Genomic DNA, 27,895 nt, shown 5'->3' on the forward strand with positions numbered 1-27,895 from the left:
GATAATAGGATTAAATAAGAACATTGCTTAAAATTGCTAGTTCTATCTGAATGATGAAAGTTAAATTTTGACTAAACTATTCCTTTAAGCACACCCTGTGTACTCTCAAAAAAAAATATAAGCTCTCATTGTGTCTCTCCAGGGTGGGATCAGTCTGACAAGTTTGTCAAAATATACATCACTTTAAATGGAGTACATCAAATTTCAGCCGAGAATGTGCAAGTCCAGTTCACTGAGAGGTAAGAGTCTTCCAACAGCAGGATACAATGTATCAAACTCCTCTGTTCCTTTCTGGGGGAGGTGTCTACATTATTTTTCTTCTGTTAAGTGTGATCAGTCCACGGGTCATCATTACTTCTGGGATATTACTCCTCCCCAACAGGAAGTGCAAGAGGATTCACCCAGCAGAGTTGCATATAGCCCCTCCCCTCTACGTCACCCCCAGTCATTCTCTTGCACCCAACGACTAGATAGGATGTGTGAGAGGACTATGGTGATTTTATTTAGTTTATTTCTTCAATCAAAAGTTTGTTATTTTTTTAATGGCACCGGAGTGTGTTATTCCTTCTCTGGTAGAGTTTGAAGAAGAATCTACCAGAGTTTTTACTATGATTTTAGCCGGAGTTGTTAAGATCATATTGCTGTTTCTCGGCCATCTGAGGAGAGGTAAACTTCAGATCAGGGGACAGCGGGCAGTTTATTCTGCAAAGAGGTATGTAGCAGTTTTTATTTTCTAACAATGGAATTGATGAGAAAATCCTGCCATACCGACATAATATCATGTATGTATAATTTACATTTTTAGTATTCTGGGGAATGGTACTTCACTGGAATTACACTATGTATATAAGACTTTAGCCTACTTGCTATGCAACAGGCTTTTTAATAACTCTTAATTTATGTAAAACGTTTTTGCTGGAATGTAAAATCGTTTTCATTTTCTGAGGTACTGGGTGAATAAAATGTTTGGGCACTATTTTTCCACTTGGCAGTTACTGGATCTAATTATGACAGTTTACTGATCTCTCTCACTGTTGTGTGTGAGGGGGTGGGACCTTTTTTTGGCGCTTTTGCTACGCATTAAAAATTTCAGTCACAAGCTCATCGTTTTTTCCTGCATGTTCCGGTTATCTCTACAGAACTCAGGGATCTTCAAAGCTAATTTGAGGGAAGTAATCTAACAGAGCTGTAAGATTGTAGTTGACTGTGATATAAAACGTTTATTCTGTAACTTTTTTATGCCTCAGGGTTAGTTGTTCCTTGCTACTGGGTACAAGCCTTTGCTAAATTGCGTTTTGTTTTACAAAGCTTATTGATTTTATCTGATATATATATTCAGTGCTTCTTAAGCACAGTTCGTTTTTTCATTGTATTTCCAAATTGCAAGTTTATTTGCTAGTTTGTTAAACATGTCTGATTCAGAAGATGAGACCTGTACTATTTGTACTAACGCCAAGGGGGAGCCCAATAGAAATTTATGTACTAACTGTATTGATGCTACATTAAATAAAAGTCAATCTGTACAAATTGAACAAATTTCACCAAACAACGAGGGGAGAGTTATGCCGACTAACTCGCCTCACGTGACAGTACCTGCATCTCCCGCTCGGGACGTGCGAGAAATGGCAGCGCCTAGTACATCTGGGCGGCCATTACAAATAACATTACAAGATATGGCTACTGTTATGACTGAAGTTTTGGCTAAATTACCAGAACTAAGGGGCAAGCGTGATCACTCTGGGGTGAGAACAGAGTGCGCTGATAATGTTAGGGCCATGTCAGATACTGCGTCGCAACTTGCAGAACATGAAGACGGAGAGCTTCATTCTGCGGCTGACGGTTCTGATCCAAACAGATTGGATTCAGATATTTCAAATTTTAAATTTAGGCTGGAAAACCTCCGTGTTTTACTAGGGGAGGTGTTAGCGGCCCTGAATGATTGTAACACAGTTGCAATACCAGAGAAAATGTGTAGGTTGGATAAATATTTTGCTGTACCAACAAGTACTGACGTTTTTCCTATACCTAAGAGACTAACTGAAATTATTACTAAGGAGTGGGATAGACCCGGTGTGCCGTTCTCACCCCCTCCGATATATTTAGAAAGATGTTTCCAATAGACGCCACCACACGGGACTTATGGCAAACGGTCCCTAAGGTGGAGGGAGCAGTTTCTACTTTAGCTAAACGTACCACTATCCCGGTAGAGGATAGCTGTGCCTTTTCAGATCCAATGGATAAAAAATTAGAGGGTTACCTTAAGAAAATGTTTGTTCAACAAGGTTTTATATTGCAACCCCTTGCATGCATTGCGCCGATCACGGCTGCAGCGGCATTCTGGATTGAGTCTCTAGAAGAGAATCTTAGTTCAGCTTCGCTGGACGACATTTCAGACAGGCTTAGAGTACTTAAGCTATCTAATTCATTCATTTCGGAAGCCGTAGTACATTTAATTAAACTTACGGCTAAGAATTCCGGATTCGCCATTCAGGCGCGCAGAGCACTGTGGCTAAAATCCTGGTCAGCTGATGTAACTTCTAAGTCCAAATTACTTAATATACCTTTCAAGGGACAGACCTTATTTGGGCCTGGTTTGAAAGAAATTATCGCTGACATTACAGGAGGCAAGGTCCACGCCCTACCTCAAGACAAAGCCAAACCCAAGGCTAGACAGTCTAATTTTCGTTCCTTTCGGAATTTCAAAGCAGGAGCAGCATCAACTTCCACTACTCCAAAACAAGAAGGATCTGGTGCTCGCTACAGACAAGGCTGGAGACCTAACCAGTCCTGGAACAAGGGCAAGCAGGCCAGGAAGCCTGCAGCTGCCACTAAAACAGCATGAATTGAGGGCCCCCGATCCGGGATCGGATCTAGTGGGGGGCAGACTTTCTCTCTTCGCCCAGGCTTGGGCAAGAGATGTCCAGGATCCCTGGGCGCTAGAGATAATATCTCAGGGATACCTTCTGGACTTCAAACACTCTCCTCCAAGAGAGAGATTTCATCTGTCAAGGTTGTCGATAAACCAAACAAAGAAAGAAGCGTTTCTACGCTGCATACAAGAACTATTGTTAATGGGAGTAATCCATCCAGTTCCACGGTCGGAACAGGGAAAAGGGTTTTACTCAAATCTGTTTGTGGTTCCCAAAAAAGAGGGAACTTTCAGACCAATCCTGGATTTAAAGATCCTAAACAAATTCCTAAGAGTTCCATCATTCAAAATGGAGACTATCCGGACAATTTTACCCATGATCCAAGAGGGTCAGTACATGACCACAGTGGACTTAAAGGACGCTTACCTTCACATACCGATTCACAAAGATCATTACCGGTATCTAAGATTTGCCTTTCTAGACAGGCATTACCAGTTTGTAGCTCTTCCATTCGGATTGGCTACAGCTCCAAGAATCTTCACAAAGGTTCTAGGTGCTCTTCTGGCGGTACTAAGACCGCGGGGAATTTCGGTAGCTCCCTACCTAGACGACATTCTGATACAAGCTTCAAGCTTTCAAACTGCCAGGTCTCATACAGAGTTAGTACTGGCATTTCTAAGGTCACATGGATGGAAGGTGAACGAAAAGAAAAGTTCACTCGTTCCACTCACAAGAGTTCCCTTCCTGGGGACTCTTATAGATTCTGTAGAAATGAAGATTTACCTGACAGAGGACAGGTTAACAAGACTTCAAAGTGCTTGCCGCACCCTTCATTCCATTCAACACCCATCGGTGGCTCAATGCATGGAGGTAATCGGCTTAATGGTAGCGGCAATGGACATAGTGCCATTTGCTCGCTTACACCTCAGACCACTGCAATTGTGCATGCTAAGTCAGTGGAATGGGGATTACTCAGACTTGTCCCCTTCTCTGAATCTGGATCAAGAGACCAGAAATTCTCTTCTATGGTGGCTTTCTCGGCCACATCTGTCCAGGGGGATGCCATTCAGCAGACCAGACTGGACAATTGTAACAACAGACGCCAGCCTTCTAGGTTGGGGTGCCGTCTGGAATTCTCTGAAGGCTCAGGGACAATGGAGTCAGGAGGAGAGTCTCCTGCCAATAAACATTCTGGAATTGAGAGCAGTTCTCAATGCCCTCCGGGCTTGGCCCCAGTTGACAACGCGGGAGTTCATCAGGTTTCAGTCGGACAACATCACGACTGTAGCTTACATCAACCATCAGGGAGGGACAAGAAGCTCCCTAGCAATGATGGAAGTATCAAAGATAATTCGCTGGGCAGAGTCTCACTCTTGCCACCTGTCAGCAATCCACATCCCGGGAGTGGAGAACTGGGAGGCGGATTTCTTAAGTCGTCAGACTTTTCATCCGGGGGAGTGGGAACTTCATCCGGAGGTCTTTGCCCAAATACTTCGACGTTGGGGCAAACCAGAGATAGATCTCATGGCGTCTCGACAGAACGCCAAGCTTCCTCGCTACGGGTCCAGATCCAGGGATCCAGGAGCAGTCCTAATAGATGCCCTGACAGCACCTTGGGACTTCAGGATGGCTTATGTGTTTCCACCCTTCCCGATGCTTCCTCGATTGATTGCCAGAATCAAACAGGAGAGAGCATCAGTGATTCTGATAGCACCTGCATGGCCACGCAGGACTTGGTATGCAGACCTGGTGGACATGTCATCCTGTCCACCTTGGTCTCTACCTCTGAAACAGGACCTTCTGATTCAGGGTCCTTTCAAACATCAAAATCTAACTTCTCTGAAGCTGACTGCTTGGAAATTGAACGTTTGATTTTATCAAAACGTGGGTTTTCTGAGTCAGTTATTGACACCTTAATACAGGCTAGGAAGCCTGTTACCAGAAAGATTTACCATAAAATATGGCGTAAATACCTATATTGGTGTGAATCCAAAGGTTACTCTTGGAGTAAGGTTAGGATTCCTAGGATATTGTCTTTTCTACAAGAAGGTTTAGAAAAGGGTTTATCTGCTAGTTCATTAAAGGGACAGATCTCAGCTATGTCTATTCTGTTACACAAACGTCTGTCAGAAGTGCCAGACGTTCAGGCTTTTTGTCAGGCTCTAGCGAGGATTAAGCCTGTGTTTAAGACTGTTGCTCCACCATGGAGTTTAAATCTTGTTCTAAACGTTTTACAGGGCGTTCCGTTTGAACCCCTCCATTCCATTGATATAAAGTTGTTATCTTGGAAAGTTCTATTTTTAATGGCTATTTCCTCGGCTCGAAGAGTCTCTGAGTTATCAGCCTTACATTGTGATTCTCCTTATTTGATTTTTCATTCGGATAAGGTAGTTCTGCGTACTAAACCTGGGTTCTTACCCAAGGTAGTCACTAACAGGAATATCAATCAAGAGATTGTTGTTCCTTCTTTGTGTCCAAATCCTTCTTCAAGGAAGGAACGCTTACTACATAATCTGGACGTAGTTCGTGCCCTAAAATTTTACTTACAGGCAACTAAGAAATTTCGACAAACGTCTTCTCTGTTTGTCGTGTACTCTGGTCAGAGGAGAGGTCAAAAGGCTTCGGCAACCTCTTTCCTTTTGGCTTCGTAGTATAATACGTTTAGCTTATGAGACTGCTGGACAGCAGCCTCCTGAAAGAATTACAGCCCATTCTACTAGAGCTGTGGCTTCCACTTGGGCCTTCAAGAATGAGGCCTCTGTTGAACAGATTTGCAAGGCTGCAACTTGGTCTTCGCTTCATACTTTTTCCAAATTTTACAAATTTGACACATTTGCTTCCTCGGAGGCTATTTTTGGGAGAAAGGTTCTTCAGGCAGTGGTTCCTTCTGTATAAAAGAGCCTGCCTATCCCTCCCGTCATCCGTGTACTTTTGCTTTGGTATTGGTATCCCAGAAGTAATGATGACCCGTGGACTGATCACACTTAACAGAAGAAAACATAATTTATGCTTACCTGATAAATTCCTTTCTTCTGTAGTGTGATCAGTCCACGGCCCGCCCTGTTTTTAAGGCAGGTAATTATTTTTAAATTATACTCCAGTCACCACTACACCCTTGGTTCCTCCTTTCTCGTTTGTCCTTGGTCGAATGACTGGGGGTGACGTAGAGGGGAGGGGCTATATGCAACTCTGCTGGGTGAATCCTCTTGCACTTCCTGTTGGGGAGGAGTAATATCCCAGAAGTAATGATGACCCGTGGACTGATCACACTACAGAAGAAAGGAATTTATCAGGTAAGCATAAATTATGTTTTTTAATTCACACACTGCACTTTATTCTTATATGCAACATGAAAGTCAAATTTAAACCTTTTATGGTTCAGATAGAACATGCAATTTTAAGAGACTTTTCATTCAGTTTTCTTCTGTTATCAAACTTGCTTTCTTCTCTTCGTACAACTTGGAGAGTTGAACCCATCTGGTGAGCCAGTGACAAGAGGAGCCACCAATCACCTTGCTGCTCCCAAGCCTACCTATGATTTTCAACAAAGCATACCAAAACAACAAAGTGAATAATTGAAGTAAATTGAAAAGTCTCTTAAAATTGAATATTCTGTTCTGAACCATGAAAGTTTTTAGTTTTGATGTTTGTTCCCTTAAAGAGACATGAAACCCAACATTTTTCTCTCATGATTTAGATAAAACATACAATTGTAAACCTTTTTCTAATTTACTTTTATTATCAAATTTGCTTTATTCTCTTGGTATCCTTTCTTGAAGGAGCAGCAAGGCACTACTGGGAACTAGCTGGACACATTGGTAAGCCAATCACAAGAGGCATATATGTGCAGACACCAATAAGCAACTAGCTCCCAGCTCCTGAGCCTATCTAGATATTCTTTTCAACAAAGGATACCAAGAGAATGGAGCAAATTAGATAAATTAAGTCAATTTGGAAATTTGTTTTAAAAAAGTAATCACTATCTAAATAAGAGAACAAATTTGAGTTTCATGTTCCTTTTAGATACAATGAACACCTTTTTAGATGGTACCCTACAAACTCTTGATGGTCATTCATCACCTTTAGCGAACAAGGAAATATGTCAGAATTAGAAGTAATATGAAATATGAAAATTAAGGTAAATATCACACAGAAAGGTTTGGGGGGTATATAGGACGTAGAGTAAAATATATAAAAATGAATCCCTAGCTATTGTGATTGTAAGCAAGTTTTAGTGAAAGGGACATGAAACCCAAACAAATTATTTCATGATTCAGATAGAGCATTTGATTTTATAGAACTTTCCTTTTTACTTAAATTATCTAATTTGTTTCATTCTCTTGGTATCCTTTGTTGAAAAGCCTACCTAGGTAGGCTCAGAAGTTGCTGAGTGGTGGCTGCACACATCTGTCTCATGTGACTCTCACAATACATTCAGCTAGCTCCCAGTAGTGCATTGCTGCTTCTTGAACAAATTATACCAAGAGAATGAAGCAAAAGATAATATAAGTAGATTGGAAAGTTGTTTAAAAATATATCCTCTGTCTCAGACATGACAAAAGGGTTTTATGTCCCCTTATTGAACATACAATAGCATTGCAATATAGATTTGTTATTTGTTTTTCCTGCCGCTAGAGTCTGTTATATACTGAAGTAAACTGCAGTTTGCCTGACACAGCTACATGTGATAGCTTAGTGTGGGGTTTTAAATGGGTGTATCCCTTGACTGCTCTTGATTTGCAAACCTTTGCAAAATGTACTAATTTATATGCAGATTGCATGCTTAAAATGTCAATGTATAATATATTTAAGACGAGAGAATTTAAAGGGACAAAAAGTCAAAATTAATTTATTTATAAATCATATAGAGCATGCAATTCGAAACAACTTTCCAACTTATTTCTATAATCAAATTTTTGGTTTTTTTAGTATCCTTTATTGAAAACTTACTTGGGCTCAGAAGCAGCCATTCACTATTATAAGATAGCTGGAGATGATTGGTGGCTGTAGATATATGCCTCTTATCATTGGCTCCCAGAAGTTCATTGCTGTACCTTCAACAAAGGATACCAAGAGAATGAAGCCAATGCAATAATAGAATTAAAATGGAGTTGTTTAAATTTGTATGCTTTCTGAATCATGGAAGAAAATGTTTCATGTCCCTTTTTAAAGGGCATATAGAGGTTGTAACTGTGGTTACTGGTGCTAATGTGATATCTGTGTGTGGTTGCAGGTCCTTTGAGCTATCAGTGAAGGATCTAAATGGAAAGAATTACACCATGACTGTGAACAACCTGCTTAAACCGATCACTCCAGAGACCAGCTCTAGGAAGGTAAGTCCATTCATAACCAATTAATTTGTGCTTTCACATCCCACAGTCATTTTTAAAGGGACAGTCTAGTCAAAATTAAACTTTCATTATTCAGATAGGACTTGTAATTTTAATCAACTTTCCAATTTACTTTTATCATCAAATTTTTCTTTTTTCTCTTGGTATTCTTAGTTGAAACTAAACCTAGGCAGACTAATATGGTAATTTCTAAACCCTTGAGGGCTGCCTCTTATCACATGCTTTTAAATTCCTTTTCAACACAAAGAGACAGAAAGTACACGTGGGTCATATAGATAACACTGTGTTCAGGCACAGGGGGTTATTTAAGATTTAGCACAAAACAATGCTAAATTTAAAACAATAGATAATAAACAGTCAGTCATGTGATCAGGGGGCTGGAAGAAGGTTCCTAGATACAAGGTAATCATCGAGGTAAAAGTGTATTGATATAACTGTGTTGGTTATGCAAAACTGGGGAATGGGTAATAGAGGGATTATCTATCTTTTAAGACAATAACAATTCTATTGTAGACTGTCCCTTTAAGATTGGGTACTATAAATGCAAAATGGACCAAAAGTTTAAAAAAAAAAGTTAAAGGAAAAAAATGGTGTAAAACATGCTTAATACATTAAAGGGGCAGGATACCTAAAGTATTCCATGATTGAGATAGACTATATAATTTCACTGTTATCAAACCTTGTTCTTTTTGTATTCTTTGATGAAAAGCATATGTACATTAGGTATGGGTAGAATTTTGGGATTCGGCATTTGTTTGGGAAACAAATGTTAAATATGGCTACGGGAAGCAGCATTCAGCTCTCTCCGGCTCCTGGTATTAACAGTGTGGAAGAGCAACACCCACTGATCCGTGTAAATCCAAACCTTTGTGTGTTGCACTTTCACGTTGATATCCGGTGCTGAAACAAGCTGAATGCTGTTGCCTGTGGCCATGTTTGAGATTCATTTACCAAACTAATGCTGAATCCTGCAATTTTGCTCATGCCTAATATACATATCCTTGACTGCAGCAATGCACCACTAGCTGGTGATTGGTGGCTCCTGTCATGAGCCACCGGATGTGTTTAGCTAATTTCCAATAGTGCATTGGGAACATTTTCATTTTGCACTTTTTTGTCCCTTTAATAAGGGTAACATATTGGCTGATTATTTCAACATAAAGTTTCTTTTCCATTTGTAATGTTGGGAACAGCAGTGACGGGTAAAACTAAATCTATAAAACCCAGTTCCACCTTTATTCTATCCCTTAAAACTAATTGTCTAATTATTGGCCTATTTGAATTAATATTTTAGATGCAGATCAAGTTTGTTGCAAAAATTTATTAAAATGGTCTTACAGATACGTTATTAAAACAACCATTCAATCTATATAGCCCTAAACTTCCATTCAATATCATATAACAATATTCTCCTGTAAAAATTATATCAAAAATCCTAAACACATTAAAAACTGTCAAAAAATTCTGTAAAAATGATAGTAGAAATGTCAATGTAAATACAATATTTTGCTCCTTTTCAAACTTCTAAACCTCAATATATAAAACATTGGCAAAAAACTCCTGTACTTTGATCAACTATATTACTCAGTCTTTACTCAGTCTATATCATTGCCATTCTGCATAAAGACAGCTCTGACCATTTGAGCAAAGTACAGGAGTTTTTTGCCAAGGTTTTATATATTGAGGTTTAGAAGTTTGAAAAGGAGCAAAATATTGTATTTACATTGACATTTCTACTATCATTTTACAGAATTTTTTGACAGTTTTTAATGTGTTTAGGATTTTTGATATAATTTTTACAGGAGAATATTGTTATATGATATTGAATGGTGAACGGAAGTTTTAGGGCTATATAGATTGAATGGTTGTTTTAATAACTTTAACGTATCTGTAAGACCATTTTAATACATTTTTGCAACAAACTTGATCTGCATCTAGAATATTAATTCAAATAGGCCAATTATTAGAAAATTAGTTTTAAGGGATAGAATAAAGGTGGAACTGGGTTTTATATTTTCACATACATAAGATTTCACGTGGAATTTTATTTTATTTGAGTAACCCACAGCTTACTTTAGCGCCATCTAAACCCATTAATTGTATAGTCATTTGTTATTCTACTACTTAGGAAGAAGGTAGTATTATTAGATTGGCAAGTGGGGAAAGTCCAGCGCTTCACTTCAAAGCAATTTTGTAAAACTAAATCTATGCCACGCTCTTGATCCATGCTTTTGCTTAATCTTTTTATTTTAAGACCTAAATAATTTAAACAGTGTATTAGAAACTTTCAAATACGTGTGTGTGTGTCTATCTTTCTTTCTTTTTTTTCTTTCTTTCTCTTTCTTTCTCTCTTTCTCTCTTTCTCTCTCTCTTTCTCTTTCGCTCTCTCTCTTTCGCTCTCTCTTTCTTTTTTGCTTTCTCTTTCTTTTTCGCTTTCTCTTTCTTTTTCTCGCTCTCGCTCTCTCTGTCTCGCTCTTTCTTTTTCGCTCTCTCTGTCTCGCTCTTTCTTTTTCGCTCTCTCGCTCTCTCTGTCTCGCTCTTTCTTTTTCTTTTTCGCGCTCTCGCTCTCTGTCTCGCTCTTTTTCTTTTTCGCGCTCTCGCTCTCTCTGTCTCGCTCTTTCTTTTTCGCTCTCGCTCTCTCTGTCTCGCTTTTTCTTTTTCGCTCTCTCTCTCTCTCGCTCTCTCTCTCTCTCGCTTTTTCTTTTTCGCTCGCTCTCTCTCGCTCTCTCTGTCTCGCTTTTTCTTTTTCGCTCTCTCTCGCGCTCGCTCTCTCTCGCTCTCTCTCTCTCGCTCTTTCTTTTTCGCTCTCTCTCGCTCTCTCTGTCTCGCTCTTTCTTTTTCGCTCTCTCGCTCTCGCTCTCTCTCGCTCTCTCTGTCTCGCTTTTTCTTTTTCGCTCTCTCTCTCTGTCTCTTCCTTGCATTTTCATTTACTGCGCCCTTGAATGCTACCTGAGTCTCCTGTGCATTACTTTTTACTAAATATAAAAAAAGAGAGATGCACTCAGCTGAGACAGAACAAAAGCTGGAAAAACTTCCGTGCCTGTTCATTTTCAGTGCCACTCAAGGTGCATACTCCCTTTTTTTTTTTTTTTTTTTTTTTAAAAAAAGAGACTGCACCCTGAGGGGCACTGGCCTTGTGGACAAGCACAGAAGTTTTTCTAGCTATTGTTCTGTCTCAGTGAGTGCGTCTCTCTATTTTCTTGATTTTATGTAAGTTACTCTTAGGTCTCCCTAAGAGTAAAAGGGGGAAACCAGACGTTGGACTCCTTGCACACATGCCCTAGAGATATGCAACTGCACCTCAATTACGAGTCCCAAGAGAGGCGGAAAAGTACGTCTGGGGTTTGTTGTTTGTCTTGTTCAGAGAAGAATTGCCTGGTATTTCGGTGCTGGACTGTCATTGGGCAGGATCAGACTGACATGCTACAGGATATTTTTTCGCTGTGAAAAGTCATAGTGTGCAAAAAGAGTCTGCACCCTGAGTGGCACTGGCCTTGTGGACAAACAGACGTTTTTCTAGCTATTGTTCTGTCTCAGTGAGTGCGCAACTCTATTTTCTTGATTTTACTTTTTACTAACATTATGACCATAGCCAGCCTTGGTGACTGCAGACTCAAACCCAGAAGGCTCCTACAAATAATACAAATTGTGGGTGGAGTTTGGCTATTGAAAAATTATTTTAGTAAAAAGGATGTTTTTAAAATATATATATATATTTCTGTTGTGTTGAGATATATATATTTACTGTCTTTTTAAGAAGGTATGGGCGAGCAATCAGCTGGCACAATTTAAGAATACACCCCCTTCTCTCACACAATTTATCTTTCACTCTAAAATGATCAGTCCTGGGTGACTGATAGAGGTTAGGACTTTATAACCACTGCTTTTTAAATTGCGGCCGCAGGCTTGCATGTGATTTTCTGCATTTATGTAACTCGCTGTAACACTTATATTTTTTTTTCCCTCTCTGGGGTAGGTGAAGACAGACACTGTACTGATCATGTGCAGGAAAAAAGCAGAACAGAAGTGGGAATTTCTTACACAAGTTGAGAAGCAAACCAAGGAGAAAGAGTAAGTGTTAAAAATTAGATTTTTGTGATGTCATCTTAATGAATTTAAGATCTATAACCACAGCAGCCATGCACCATCTTACATAAATATATTAAGGATATATTGTGTCAGTTAATGCAGTCATTTGATTTTAGTTGTTTTTGACTTGTAAAATACCCTAGCTGACCACCACCTTTATAGCTAGGGCTGGAAAATTCCACTAGTTCACTAGTCCTGGACATGTTAGAAATGCGGGGTTTTCATATCATTTTTTTTTTTTTTTTTTTTTTTTTTTTTTTTAAATAATTTTTTTATTGAGGTAGCAATGGCATACATAAACATATACTCATTATACAATGGCAACACACCTATATACATACAGGAAGTATTTGCATATCAAACAAGAAGGTGTGCCCTAGGAGTAACAAGTAGATCTGGGTCTGAAGGGACAGAGTTATATGGCCATAAGCGGCACCTCTTTTTATATATCAACAATAAAACTTGGGATACAAACACAAACATCTTAACAAATATTAGATATGAGACCTGTCTGACCTGTGGGAAGTCCCGAAGAGAAATGTAGGTCTTTCAGTATCCTCATTATAGGCATCAGGATATGGGGTGTACAGCGAGAGGGGCGGATCCAGTACCAGACAGAACTCCCCACCCCCCCATAGCAAAGGGAAGCATGAAAAACACATAAATAACAATAACACAAAGAAAGCTTGTACAGAAAGAATATCCTATGCTGCCCAAGGCTAAGTTATATCTATTTAAATTAGGCCCAGTCACTTTACAACCTCCTTTTCATATTATGGCCTCTCTCAGACCTTAGACGGCTGTTTTACAGAATTTGGGAGGTTCCAGTTATTTCAACATGTTAAGTTTATTTAGCCCTATAGTTACACTTTAGGGCACTCCATTACTTGGGCATATATGTTAATACGATATTTTTGCAATCCCCAAGGGTATCCATAGCACAAGCTGGTTGACAACACTAGATCGGCTAGTAAGTGTTTAACATCTCTCACCTGAAGTTCCCAACCTTAGACAAATACAAATGCGGGGGGGGGGGGGGGTGGACCGCAAGATAAATGGAAAAGCAAAATGAGATGAGCGACTAGCAGCATAATGTCATATTTCTACATTAATTATGTGTGCACATATTTAGGTACATATACAAGTGTTCTAATCGCAAACTGCTGGCACACATACAGAGGGCCCAACCATACCTATCAATAACTTTCAGTTACATATAATGCAATAAGTCACCTATGTCTGGGGAAGGGATCAAAGCAAATAAATCCACTGTTCAAGATATAGAGTAGTGCATTAATCTAAATACTATAAAAGGTACAATATAGCAGAGCAGCAATCCCACCTTACTATATATAACTATATATATATATATATATATATATATATATATATATATATATATATATATATATATATATATATATATATATATATATATATATATACGCATACATATACCCCCTTATAGGTGTAAATCTACCTTTTGGACCTCTGCATACATAAAAACATTCCAGTAACGTGCAGTTCACTGTGTTAACCTAGAGGGCAGGCAGTAAGTTACAGGCTACCTATACATAGAGTAGATACTTAATAGGATAGACATCACATTGTATAGGGATCCTATCCTGGAGAGTATAGCTGCCCTAGACTAGCCTGGATATTGCAGACAATCAGGTACATAGCAGATGTCCAAAAATAAATAAATAAAATAATATGAATATATACAGTGCTTCTCTAGGGGAATATATATTGTGGCAGGTATAAGAACATATTGCAAATCTATACCTCAGGCCCTAGGGCCATCATAGTTAACCGCAATAATCTGAACAGAAGGTAATGCTGCTATTCCAACATGTATGACTGCCTATATATAGAGATAAAATAAATAAAAAGTTAATAGTAATTTGGAAGTGCAGTCCAATGGCAAAGTCACAGTCTTAACCGATTCCCTGTTTACATTTCTCAAGTGTTAAGGGTCGTTGTCTCCCACTATGCAATACAGAGTCCCTGGGGCCGTTAAAGTATGCACATTTGCGTACAAGTCTGGTACATCGATTTCGCCCTTCCTCAAACAGCAGGTCCCACAGAACGGAATACTCCATATGGGTCAAATAGTAAAAGGGTTGATCTTTGGCGCTTACGTTGTAACACTGAAAGGTTCCAGCTATTCCCAGGGAGAGCCCATCCGTCGCGACTAGGCAGGTCTGTGGAAGTGGAGCTGCCGGATGACCAATCTCAGACCCGGAGACCTCCTCAGGTCGACCACTCTGCTCGGCACTCTTCTGGACTTTGGGGCTCTCCTGCCAGTCAGAAAAATTATCACCAACTCCCTGTGGAGGGCCGGCCGCATCCCCCCAAACAGGGGCTAAGGTGTGTTGTATGTGTCTCTCATGGACCCCCATTAGCAGACAGCCAGGATTCTCCTCCCCAAGGGACTCAGTCCCGTATAGCTGCATGGTTTCTTCCTGCGTGGTGAGCTCTGTGGTCATTACTGCTCCAAGCTCCAGGGACGTCTCCCCGGAACATGCGCTCTCTATGCGGGCCAGGAGGCGGTCAAACCTGTGGCACATCTGCCGTTCCAGCTGAAGCATTAAAGCTTGTATAGTTATGTAGGCTTCTTCCATCTTTAAAATATGCCTCATCTGTCAAGGTACTTCCCTATTTCAGCTTTCAACTCCCATGCACCATCATCTTTGAGAGTTCTCTAGGCCGTTGACATTAGTATGACCGCTCTATAAGTTTGCAGCCACATGGTCACGCCGTTTTCTCCTCCAGTGATTAGTCGCTATCTGGAGTAATGGTGTAGGCAATTTTTATATTATTCCGCTCTGCGTCACTACTTAAATGTCCCCATTTTCGTGGATCCTCAGGTTCAGATTAAGCAGGTAGTCTGTTCAATAGTTTTCCCTGTACACAGAGCTCTAAGCCAGCACGTCCATCTTGGAGTGCTGCTAGGCTCCGCCCCCCCTTCATATCTTTTTAATATTGAGTAGACTAGTATTTTCTTTTCTTGTGAACAAGTAACGTTTCTCCCCTGACTAGTAAACTATAGAGAGATTTTCCCTATATATAGAGCAATAATTATCACTTATTTCTAAAACCCCTACACATTCTAAACAGTGACCTATAAGAACTGTGATTTCTTTCCTATGGCATGGAGAGTCCACGACGTCATTCCAATTACTAATGGGATATTCAACTCCTGGCCAGCAGGAGGAGGCAGAGAGCACCCCAGCAGAGCTGTTAAGTGTCACTTCCCTTACCCATAACCCTCAGTCATTCTTTGCCTCTGTGCTGGGAGGACGGCGAAGATGAGTGTCTGAGAAGATTAATCCTTTTAATGGGTACTTTCCCTGCAAGCAAGGATTGGGGTCTGGCTCAGTCCATGTCAATCTCTTTTGTAAGAGTAATGGTGGCCTTTAGCAGTTAGAAGTAAAGCAAGGACCACCTCATCACCTAACACACTTTCTACCCCTTTGCAAAAAGCCGGAGTTAGTAACTCTGTTCTTTCTTTGTCTACAGGTCCATGATAGAGAGTGGAGTATCTATCACACCCTTGTAGCTGTCTCTCTGCCTGGCAGCAGGATCCTCATGTAATTGCTTTTTCCTTCTAGGTACTGAAGCTTTGCACTTTAAGGGGGTTAAATCCTCTATTGGATCATTTGGGACTTGGTTTATCCTTTTTTATTAAGGGTACAAATAATGGGCAGTCTGCAGGCTTATTTGTATGTGTTAATCTAATTTATGAAGGCGATTTAGGGGTTAATCCCCCCCCCTGTTTTGAGAATTAGTATTTCTCATGAGTGGCTGAAGGGTTTTTAAGAAGGTTTAGATTTCCCTCCTTTTATCTGCTCAGAATTCATGTGCGGGAGCTAGAGAATAGGACTTTATTAATTTTGAGTGTGTTTAAGATACGCATGCTCTTTACTTTGGCACAGTTTCTTCTCTGCTGATCATATGACTCTCCGCTCTTCCGGCTACTACACTGAGAGGAGGTTTTTGTCCACCTGTGAAAATTTCTCTTGACGGCTTTGCGCTTGACAATCAGATCGTCTTGGAAGCAGGAATTTCTGACACCTGCTGGGAAGTACTCCTTAAACGATCTAGTGGCAGGTCCAGTTATGGTAGGACACCTCAGACTGAGGGTTAGTGGTGCCTGTATTTTTATCTGTAGTGAGTGTTTTTAGAGATAATCGCTCTCAGGATTTCCTCTGCAGATTCTAAAAAAAAAATTCCTCACAGTGACCTGCCAGTTTTATTAAACTTTTCTCCTGTTAAGTGTAGTCAGTCCACGGGTCATCCATTACTTATGGGATTATATCTCCTCCCTAACAGGAAGTGCAAGAGGATCACCCAAGCAGAGCTGCTATATAGCTCCTCCCCTCTACGTCATACCCAGTCATTCTCTTGCACCTAACTAATAGATAGGACGTGTGAGAGGACTGTGGTTATTAAAATTAGTTTTTATATCTTCAATCAAAAGTTTGTTATTTTAAACAGCACCGGAGTGTGTTGTTTTTTCTCAGGCAGCATTAGAAGAAGAATCTACCTGAGTTTATGTATGATCTTAGCGGTCGTAACTAAGATCCATTTGCTGTTCTCGGCCATTCTGAGGAGTGAGGTAACTTCAGAACAGGGGACAGCGGGCAGGGTTCACCTGCAAGGAGGTATGTTGCAGTATATTATTTTCTAAGGAATGGAATTGACTGAGAAAATACTGCTAATACCCATATAATGTAAGTGCAGCCTTAAATGCAGTAGTAGCGACTGGTATCAGGCTGATATGTATGTTTGTTACACTGAGGTATTTCTGGGGAATGGAACTTCACTAAGAAAATACTGTATACATTTAACTTATATTTGAGCCCCCACTGCAGTGAAAGCGACTAGCAGCAGGCTTATTAGTATCATTTCATAATTTTATTTTAAAACGTTTTACTGGCATGTTAATCGTTTTTCTCTGAGGTACTTGGTGATAAAAATTTTGGGCATTATTTTTCCACATGGCTGTCGTTTTATTTATGAATAAATTCAGTTTACTGAGCTTCCCCACTGTTATAATATGAGTGGGAGGGGCCTATTTTGGCGCTTTCTTGCGCAGTAAGAATTCACTCAGTCTTCCTATTCCTTCCTCCATGATCCAGGACGTCTCTACAGAGCCCAGGGGTCTCCAAAACTAGTTTTGAGGGAGGTAATCACTCACAGCAGACCTGTGAGACTGTGCTTTTGACTGTGACAAAAACGTTTATATTCTGTTATCCGTTTTTTGGGTATTAAGGGGTTAATCATCCATTTGCTGGTGGGTGCAATCCTTAGCTAACTTAATGCATTTACTGTGAAAATTTGGTTGCTATACAAATTTGGTTCATTGTAATTTCAACTGTGACAGTTTATTGGTGCTTCTTAAAGGCACAGTAACGTTTTTTATATTGCTTGTAAATTTATTTCAAAAGTATTTTCCAAGCTTGCTAGTTTCATTACTAGTCTGTTAAACATGTCTGACACAGAGGAAACTCTTTGTGCAATATGTTTAAAGGCCAATGTGGAGCCCAATAGAAATTTGTGTACTAATTGCATTGATGCTACTTTAAATAAAAGTGTACATGTAAAGAAAATTTCACCAGACAACGAGGGGGAAGTTATGCCGACTAACTCTCCTCACGTGTCAGTATCTTCGTCTCCCGCTCAGGAGGTGCGTGATATTGTGGCGCCAAGTACATCAGGGCGGCCCATACAAATCACTTTGCAAGACATGGCTAATGTTATGACTGAAGTATTATCTAAATTGCCAGAAATTAGGGGTAAACGCGACCACTCTGGGGTGAGAACAGAGTGCGCTGATAATATTAGAGCCATGTCTGATACTGCGTCACATTTTGCAGAACATGAGGACGGAGAGCTTCATTCTGTGGGTGACGGATCTGATCCAAGTAAGCTGGATTCAGACATTTCAAATTTTAAATTTAAGCTTGAGAACCTCCGTGTATTGCTAGGGGAGGTATTGGCGGCTCTGAATGATTGTAACACGGTTGCAATTCCAGAGAAGATGTGTAGGCTGGATAAATATTTTGCGGTACTGACGTTTTTCCTATTCCTAAAAGGCTTACAGAAATTATTAACAAGGAGTGGGATAGACCTGGTGTGCCCTTTTCTCCCCCTCCTATATTTAGAAAAATGTTTCCAATAGACGCCACCACACGGGACTTATGGCAGACGGTCCCTAAGGTGGAGGGAGCAGTTTCTACTCTGGCTAAACGCACCACTATCCCGGTGGAGGATAGCTGTGCTTTTTCAGATCCAATGGATAAAAAGTTAGAGGGTTACCTTAAGAAAATGTTTGTTCAACAAGGTTTTATATTACAACCCCTTGCATGCATTGCGCCTGTCACGGCTGCGGCGGCATTCTGGTTTGAGTCTCTGGAAGAGACCATTAACTCGGTTTACATTGGATGAGATTACAGACAAGCTTAGAGTGCTTAAGCTAGCCAATTCATTTATTTCCGATGCCGTAGTACACTTAATTACGGCTAAGAATTCAGGATTCGCCATTCAAGCGTGCAGAGCGCTGTGGCTTAAATCTTGGTCAGCCGATGTGACCTCTAAATCTAAATTGCTTAACATACCTTTCAAAGGGCAGACATTATTCGGGCCCGGTTTGAAAGAAATTATCGCTGACATTACTGGAGGTAAGGGTCATGCCCTGCCTCAAGACAGAGCCAAACCAAGGGCTAGACAGTCTAATTTTCATGCCTTTCGTAACTTCAAGGCAGAAGCAGCATCAACTTCCTCAGCTCCAAAGCAGGAAGGAACTGTTGCTCGCTACAGACAGGGCTGGAAACCTAACCAGTCCTGGAACAAGGGCAAGCAGGCCAGAAAACCTGCTGCTGCCCCTAAGACAGCATGAAGTGAGGGCCCCCGATCCGGAAACGGATCTAGTGGGGGGCAGACTTTCTCTCTTCGCCCAGGCTTGGGCAAGAGATGTCCAGGATCCCTGGGCGTTAGAGATCATATCTCAGGGATATCTTCTGGACTTCAAAGCTTCTCCTCCAAAAGGGAGATTTCATCTTTCAAGGCTGTCAGCAAACCAGCTAAAGAGAGAAGCGTTTCTACGCTGTGTACAAGACCTTTTACTAATGGGAGTGATCCATCCAGTTCCGCGGTCGGAACACGGACAAGGGTTTTACTCAAATCTGTTTGTGGTTCCCAAAAAAGAGGGAACCTTCAGACCAATCTTGGACTTAAAGATCCTAAACAAATTCCTAAGAGTTCCATCGTTCAAAATTGAAACTATTCGGACAATCTTACCTATGATCCAAAGGGGTCAATACATGACCACAGTGGATTTAAAGGATGCGTACCTTCACATACCGATTCACAAGGATCATTATCGGTACCTAAGGTTTGCCTTCCTAGACAGGCATTACCAATTTGTAGCTCTTCCCTTCGGGTTAGCCACAGCTCCAAGAATCTTTACAAAGGTTCTGGGCTCTCTTCTGGCAGTACTAAGAACGCAAGGAATTTCGGTAGCTCCGTACCTAGACGACATTCTGATACAAGCGTCAAGTTTCCAGACTGCCAAGTCTCATACAGAGTTGGTTCTGGCATTTCTAAGGTCGCATGGGTGGAAGGCGAACGTAGAAAAGAGTTCTCTATTGCCACTAACAAGAGTTCCCTTCTTGGGGACTCTTATAGATTCTGTAGAAATGAGAATTTACCTGACAGAAGACAGGTTAACAAAACTTCTAAATGCTTGCCGTGTCCTTCATTCCATTCAACACCCGTCAGTGGCTCAATGCATGGAGGTAATCGGCTTAATGGTAGCGGCAATGGACATAGTACCTTTTGCACGCCTGCATCTCAGACCACTACAATTGTGCATGCTAAGTCAGTGGAATGGGGAATACTCAGATTTGTCCCCTATGCTGAATCTGGATCAAGAGACCAGAGATTCTCTTCTATGGTGGCTTTCTCGGCCACATCTGTCCAGGGGGATGCCCTTCAGCAGGCCAGACTGGACAATTGTAACAACAGACGCCAGCCTACTAGGTTGGGGCGCTGTCTGGAATTCCCTGAAGGCTCAGGGATCATGGACTCAGGAGGAGAGTCTCCTTCCAATAAACATTCTGGAATTGAGAGCAGTTCTCAATGCTCTTCTGGCTTGGCCTCAGCTAGCAACTCTGAGGTTCATCAGGTTTCAGTCGGACAACATCACGACTGTGGCTTACATCAACCATCAGGGAGGGACAAGGAGTTCCCTAGCGATGATGGAAGTCTCAAAGATAATTCGCTGGGCAGAGTCTCACTCTTGCCACCTGTCAGCGATCCACATCCCAGGCGTGGAGAACTGGGAGGCGGATTTCCTAAGTCGCCAGACTTTTCATCCGGGGGAGTGGGAACTTCAACCGGAGGTATTTGCACAACTGCTTCGGCGTTGGGGCAAACCAGATCTGGATCTCATGGCGTCTCGCCAGAACGCCAAGCTTCCTTGTTACAGATCAGATCCAGGGACCCAGAAGCGGTTCTGATAGATGCTCTGACAGCACCTTGGGTCTTCAACATGGCTTATGTGTTTCCACCCTTCCCGATACTTCCTCGACTGATTGCCAGGATCAAACAGGAGAGAGCATCGGTGATTCTAATAGCGCCTGCGTGGCCACGCAGGACCTGGTATGCAGATCTAGTGGACATGTCGTCCTGTCCACCATGGTCTCTGCCTCTGAGACAGGACCTTCTGGTTCAGGGTCCTTTCAAACATCCAAATCTAATTTCTCTGAGGCTGACTGCATGGAGATTGAACGCTTGATTCTATCAAAGCGTGGATTCTCAGAGTCAGTGATTGATACCTTAATACAGGCTAGGAAACCTGTTACCAGGAAAATTTACCATAAAATATGGCGTAAATACTTACATTGGTGCGAATCCAAGAGTTACTCATGGAGTAAGTTTAGGATTCCTAGGATATTGTCTTTTCTACAAGAAGGCTTAGAAAAGGGTTTATCTGCTAGTTCGTTAAAGGGACAGATCTCAGCTCTGTCCATTCTTTTACACAAGCGTCTGTCAGAAGTTCCAGACGTTCAGGCTTTTTGTCAGGCTTTGGCCAGGATTAAGCCTGTGTTTAAAACTGTTGCTCCGCCATGGAGCTTAAACTTAGTTCTTAACGTTTTACAGGGTGTTCCGTTTGAACCCCTTCATTCCATTGATATCAAGCTGTTATCTTGGAAAGTTCTGTTTCTAATGGCTATTTCCTCGGCTCGAAGAGTCTGAGTTATCAGCCTTACATTGTGATTCCCCTTATCTGTTTTTTCATTCAGACAAGGTAGTTCTGCGTACTAAACCTGGGTTCTTACCTAAGGTAGTCACTAACAAGAATATCAATCAAGAGATTGTTGTTCCTTCTTTGTGCCCTAATCCTTCCTCAAAGAAGGAACGACTTCTGCACAATCTGGACGTTGTCCGTGCCTGAAAATTCTAATTGATGGCAACTAAAGATTTTCGACAAACTTCTTCCCTGTTTGTCGTTTATTCGGGACAGAGGAGAGGTCAAAAGGCTTCGGCTACCTCTCTCTCCTTCTGGCTTCGTAGCATAATACGTTTAGCTTATGAGACTGCTGGACAGCAGCCTCCTGAAAGAATTACAGCTCATTCTACCAGAGCTGTGGCTTCCACTTGGGCCTTTAAAAATGAGGCCTCTGTTGAACAGATTTGCAAGGCTGCAACTTGGTCTTCACTTCACACCTTTTCAAAATTTTACAAATTTGACACTTTTGCTTCTTCGGAGGCTGTTTTTGGGAGAAAGGTTCTTCAGGCCGTGATTCCTTCCGTGTAAAGGTCCTGCCTGTCCCTCCCGTCATCCGTGTACTTTTAGCTTTGGTATTGGTATCCCATAAGTAATGGATGACCCGTGGACTGACTACACTTAACAGGAGAAAACATAATTTATGCTTACCTGATAAATTCCTTTCTCCTGTAGTGTAGTCAGTCCACGGCCCGCCCTGTTTTTACGGCAGGTCTAAATTTTAAATTAAACTCCAGTCACCACTGCACCCTATAGTTTCTCCTTTCTCGTTTGGTTTCGGTCGAATGACTGGGTATGACGTAGAGGGGAGGAGCTATATAGCAGCTCTGCTTGGGTGATCCTCTTGCACTTCCTGTTAGGGAGGAGATATAATCCCATAAGTAATGGATGACCCGTGGACTGACTACACTACAGGAGAAAGGAATTTATCAGGTAAGCATAAATTATGTTTTTTCAAATTTTCTCATTTTGATTATTAGTGCGATCTGTTCAGTTATGGACACAGAACAGGATGCTTCTATTTCTTTGGACAAATGCTTACTATGCTCAGAGGCTAAAATTGTCCTACCTATGCAATCCTGTTCCTCATGTCTAGCTGAAACTTTAAAATTTAAAGAGAAGCTACTCCCTTCTGAGCCACATGTCTTTCAGGATATGCCTCAGCTTTCTCCTCAAACTTCCCAAGCCTTAACGGTTTCCCATACAGTGCCTTACAGTTCCTCTCATCCTCCTGGGGGTGTTTATTTGCCTCGAGATTTTGCTGCACAGACTTACTTCGGGTAAGCGTATGAGGAAATCCAAAGCTTTTTCTGCTAGTAAGGTTTCTGACCAAGCTAAATCTACGCTGGTCAACCTTTCCCAAGGGTCTGATGAGGAAGATACTTCAGTAGCCTCTGAAGGTGAGATCTGACATGATGGGGGGAAATTCTGCAGAAGCTGAAGAAGTTAATTTTCGATTTAAACTTGAACACCTCTGTTTACTTCTAAAGGAGGTCCTGGCTAATTTGGACGACTGACTCTTCTGTCGCTGTCAACCCTAAAAAAAAATCTAGTAAACTCAATAGATATGATGTCCCTTCTTCCGTGGAAGTATTTCCAGTTCCAGACTGTATGTAAGGAGATTATAGCTCAGTAATGGGATAAGCCAGGGATTCCTTTTTCCCGTTCTATTTTTAAAAAGATGTTTCCTGGTGCTGACTTGCTTTGTGGCGCACTGTGCCTAAGGTGAAAGGAGCTATCTCTACTCTAGCCAAAATAACTACTATTCCTATAGAGAATAGCTGTTCTTTCAAGGATCCCATGGATAAGAAGCTTACTTAAAGAAGATGTACATTCATCAGTGATTACAGTGGCAACCTGCTGCAAGTATTGCTATGGTTGCAGGTGCAACATCTTATTGGTGCAATGCCTTGTCTGAACTGTTTTTAGAAGAGACTTCTATAGAGGAGATCCAAGATAGGATCAAGGCTCTTAAACTGGCCAATAATTTTATTTCTGATGCCAACATGCAGGTCATTAGACGGGGAGCCAAGATGTCTAGCTTTGCTGTTCTAGCTCGCAGGGCTTTGTGGCTAAAGTCTTGGACAGCTGATGTAACGTCCAAGCTACTATCTTTACCTTATAAGGGTAAGACTCTAATTGGTCCTGGTTTGGCGGAGATAATTTCCGAGATTACAGGCGGAAAGGGGTCTTTCCTGCCTCAGGACAAGAAGAATAGACCTAAGGTTTACCAAAATTCTAATTTTCGTTCCTTTCGTAACTTCAAAGGACAGAAGCCAGAGCAGTTCAAGACCTCCTGGAGGTCCAGCCAGCCTTGGAATTAGGGAAAGCAATCCAAAAAGCCTTCATCTGATACTAAATCAGCATGAAGGGTCTGCCCCCGGTCCAGTTTTGGATCAAGTGGGGGACAGGCTTTCTCTTTTTCGACAAGCTTGGACACGCAATGTGCCAGATCCTTGGGCTGTGGACATAGTATCCCAGGGTTACAGAATAGGATTCAAGACTTGTCTTCCCAGGGGCAGATTCATCCTCTCAAGATTATCTGCAGACCAGGTAAAAAGAGAGGCCTTCTTAAACTGCGATCAGGACCTTTCCTCCCTGGGAGTGATTGTTCCATTCCCTGTAAGGGAACGAGGGCTAGGATTCTATTAAAATATTTTTGTAGTTCCCAAAAAGGAAGGGAACCTTTCATCCCATTTTAGACTTAAAATGTCTCAACAAATTCCTCAGAGTTCCGTCCTTCAAAATGGAGACCATTAATCCATTCTTCTCTTGGTCCAGGAGGGTCAGTTTATGACAACCGTAGACCTGAAGAATGCGTATCTTCATGTTCCCATTCACAGGGATCATCAGTTTCTGAGGTTTGCTTTTCTGGACACACATTTCCAGTGTGTTGCACTTCTGTTTGGCCTTGCAACGGCTCCCAGAATATTCACAAAGGTTCTTGGGGCTCTTTTGGCAGTGGTTAGATCTCAGGGAATTGCAGTAGTGCCTTACCTAGACAACCTCTTGGTTCATGCGTCATCTTTTCAACTAGCAGAATCTCATACAGAGATGTTGTTGCCTTTTCTACGTTCCCACAGGTGGAATGTGAATCTGGAAAAGAGTTCCCTTGTTCCAGCTATGAGGGTGTTTTTTTTTTTGTTTGTTTGTTTTTTTTGGGACAGTTATAGATTCCCTGTCCAAAATTCTTGCTTTTATGTCCCTCTTCAGTCTACTTTTCGTCATCAGTGGCTCAATGCATGGAGGTAATTGGTCTGATGGTTGCTTATATGTACATCATTCCTTTTGCTCGGTTCCATCTGAGACCTCTGCAACTGCATGCTCAGTCAATGTAACGGAGACCATTCAGATTTTTGCTGAGGATAGATCTGGATAGACTCTCTCTCGTGGTGGGTTGTGCAGTACCATCTGTCTCGGGGTACATGTTTCCTGAGACTTTACTTTGTGATTGTAACCACGGATGCCAGCCTGTTAGGCTGGGGAACATTTTGGTGCTCTTTTAAAGCTCAAGGTCTGTGGATTCGGGAGGAGTCTGCTCTTCCCATAAACATCTTGGAGTTGAGAGCAATTTTTAATGCCTTTTAGTCCGGTTTTTATCAGATTCCAGTCGGACAACATCACCTCAGTGTCTTGCATCAATCACCAGGGCGGAACCCAGAGTTCCCTAGCTATCAAGGAGGTGACTTGCATTCTCCAGTGGGTGGAAGCTCACGATTGTCTCCTATCTTCCATCCACATCCTAGGGGTGGACAACTGGAAGGCGGATTTTCTGAGCAGACAGACCTTTCATCCCGTGAAGTGGGCTCTCCATCTGGAAGTGTTTTCCAGGATAACCCTCAAGTGTTGGGTTCCAGAGTTGGATCTGATGGCGTCTCGTCAAAACGCCAAGCTTCCAAAGTACGGTTCAAGGTCAAGAGATCCTCAAGCCGCTCTGATAGAAGCTTGATAAATGGGCCCCCCTGTATCAAGCACCCTTACCCACACAGATTATAACAGGAAATAACAGATCTAGAAAATTGCATACAAAAATAAATATTTTTTTTTAAAATAAATATCATACATCTAAAAAGAGAGTAAATGCAGGGTACCCCATCATAGGTTAAGGCTCAAAATATATTATGATATTGTATAGAGCAAAAGTTGTGATGCACCAAAAAGCTAGACAAGCATGCTAGTCAGAAAAGCGGTCCCAAGCAGTAGAAGGGTCATGCATGAAGCTGGATCTTTTTAGATGTTACATTTATTAATATATTTGTAATTTTGTATGCAATTTTCTTGCTTCTGTTATTTCCTGTTATTTCCTGTTATACCCTGTATAGGTAAGGGTACTTGATACATAGACTTTAAGACCACATGCATTTGGTGTGATCATCTTTCTGTTTTACTTGTGCATATAAAAAGTTTATACTTACCTGATAAATTTCTTTCTTTCCGGGAATGGAGAGTCCACGACCCCACCCTTATTTAAACAAATTTGACAGGTTTTTTTTCTTTTTTATGACACGATGAGTCCACGGATTATCTCAATTACTAATGGGATATTCACCTCCTAGTCAGCAGGAGGAGGCAAAGAGCACCACAGCAGAGCTATTAAATAGCTCCTCCCTTCCCTCCCACAGTCATTCTCTTTGCCTGCGTTAGTGATAGGATGTGGCAAAGTGAGGTGTTAGAATATATTCTAAAATCAAGAGTTTGTTATTTTTAAAGTGGTGCCAGAGTGTGCTGCTTTGTCCTAGGGTATAGCCGTAGTCCATATCAGTCTCTACAGTAGAGCTTTGGTGGCTTTAGAGTAATGGGAACTTGTGGGACATAATTCTCACTGCGCCTCCCATATTTAATACTGCCCTACCTTTCTATAGTCTGAGGGATATGACTCAGTCTTTATTTTTCTGCAGGTCCATGTGAGGAAGAGGACCTCTCAAACCTGTAACTGCCTTGCTGTCAGGCAGTATCAAGAGGTAAGTGCTTTTTCTTTTTCTGGGGGCACAAGACAGAGCTCAGAACAAGAGGGGCACACACTTCTACCCTTTCACAGTTAAAGGAGCTTCACAGTAAGGGGGCACTTTATTTGTTGGGCACTATCTCCCATGGTACAGAGGGAGTGCTAGACAGCTTTATGTGGGCCACTGGAGGGCTGGTATGAGCGCTGGGGTGCTACTGTCATGTTATATTGGACTGTACCCTTTTTATTTTACATTGCAGCTGACAGTCTGCAGGGTTTTTACTTTTAGGTGGTTATACTTCGTGTGTTGGTGCTTTTTGGGGTTAATATTTCCCCGGGAGAAGACATTTGGTTTAGGTCACGCCCACGATGGGCGGTCCTTCCTTTCCTGCACGTGCCCTTCGGCTTGCGTCCTACAGGAACTCAGTTCAGGCAGCAAGAAAGAAAGCTCCGGTCTGTGTCTGCTAGGAACGCATGTTTCTGACTATTTGCATGCGTTCCTAGGACCAGACTGCTTCCGGCGGTTTTTGGCATTTTGGCAAATCTTTCGTTGTGCTGGGGGAACTTCCTGGTTGCCTTGGAGTAAGGTAGGTGCATCAGCAGGGCTGCTGAGGTGTGGAGGTGACTGGGGAATTTACTTTAACTTGTTTTGTGTAAATTACAGTGCGCAGTAAAATTTGCGCTTTTAACATTTAAAGGGGCAGTATCGTTTTTTTGCACTTTAAAATGTTTTCTTGCATTTAAACTGTTTGTATTAAAATTCTTCTGAGTGTGTACAAGTATGGATCAAGTGACCTTGCAAAATGTTCCTTGCTCTTTGTGTGGCAATGCTTTTGTGGAACCACCAATGCCTTTTTGTCCTATGTGTATTGAGAGGGCTATAAAAAATTCTGAGCCAACTTCTTCTAAGGGGGATGTTGTTCAGGATTCTAATGATGAACATTGTATGCCACAACTTTCTCCTCAAGCACTCCAAGTGTTACCACCCTCACAAGCAGTGCCCTGCGTCTCCTCTAACTACCACTGGGGTTACTTTAAAAAACATTGCATCTCTTATGTCTTCTACCATTTCTGATGCGCTATCTGCTCTTCCCATGTTGCAGGGTAAACGTAAGAGGCAGACAAGTCATTCAGTTAGCGAGGTTTCTGATGCAGTTGTTGCAGTTTCGGAATCTTCCTCTCAGATGTCTGAGGAGGAAGAAGCTGTGGTAGCATCTGACGGAGAGATTTCAGATTCTGAAGGTGTACCTCCTCTCACTGATACTGAGGTGGTATCTTTTAGATTTAAGCTGGAACACCCCCCGTCTATTGCTTAAGGAGGTTTTTAGCTACTTTAGATGATAGC

The 27,895-nt window shown here is 41.5% G+C and overlaps 1 protein-coding gene across 1 annotated transcript in view; it reads left to right on the forward strand.

Annotated features, from left to right (window-relative positions):
- CACYBP (calcyclin binding protein) overlaps positions 1-27,895 on the forward strand; it is a 53,062-nt gene that overhangs the window by 9,267 nt on the left and 15,900 nt on the right. The window contains exons 3-5 of the mRNA XM_053693281.1: positions 143-239; positions 8,104-8,203; positions 12,198-12,292. Coding sequence (XP_053549256.1) covers positions 143-239; positions 8,104-8,203; positions 12,198-12,292 — 292 coding nt within the window. The remainder of the gene's footprint in view (positions 1-142; positions 240-8,103; positions 8,204-12,197; positions 12,293-27,895) is intronic.

Source organism: Bombina bombina, chromosome 10 (genome assembly GCF_027579735.1).
Source record: "Bombina bombina isolate aBomBom1 chromosome 10, aBomBom1.pri, whole genome shotgun sequence".
NCBI lineage: Eukaryota > Metazoa > Chordata > Amphibia > Anura > Bombinatoridae > Bombina > Bombina bombina.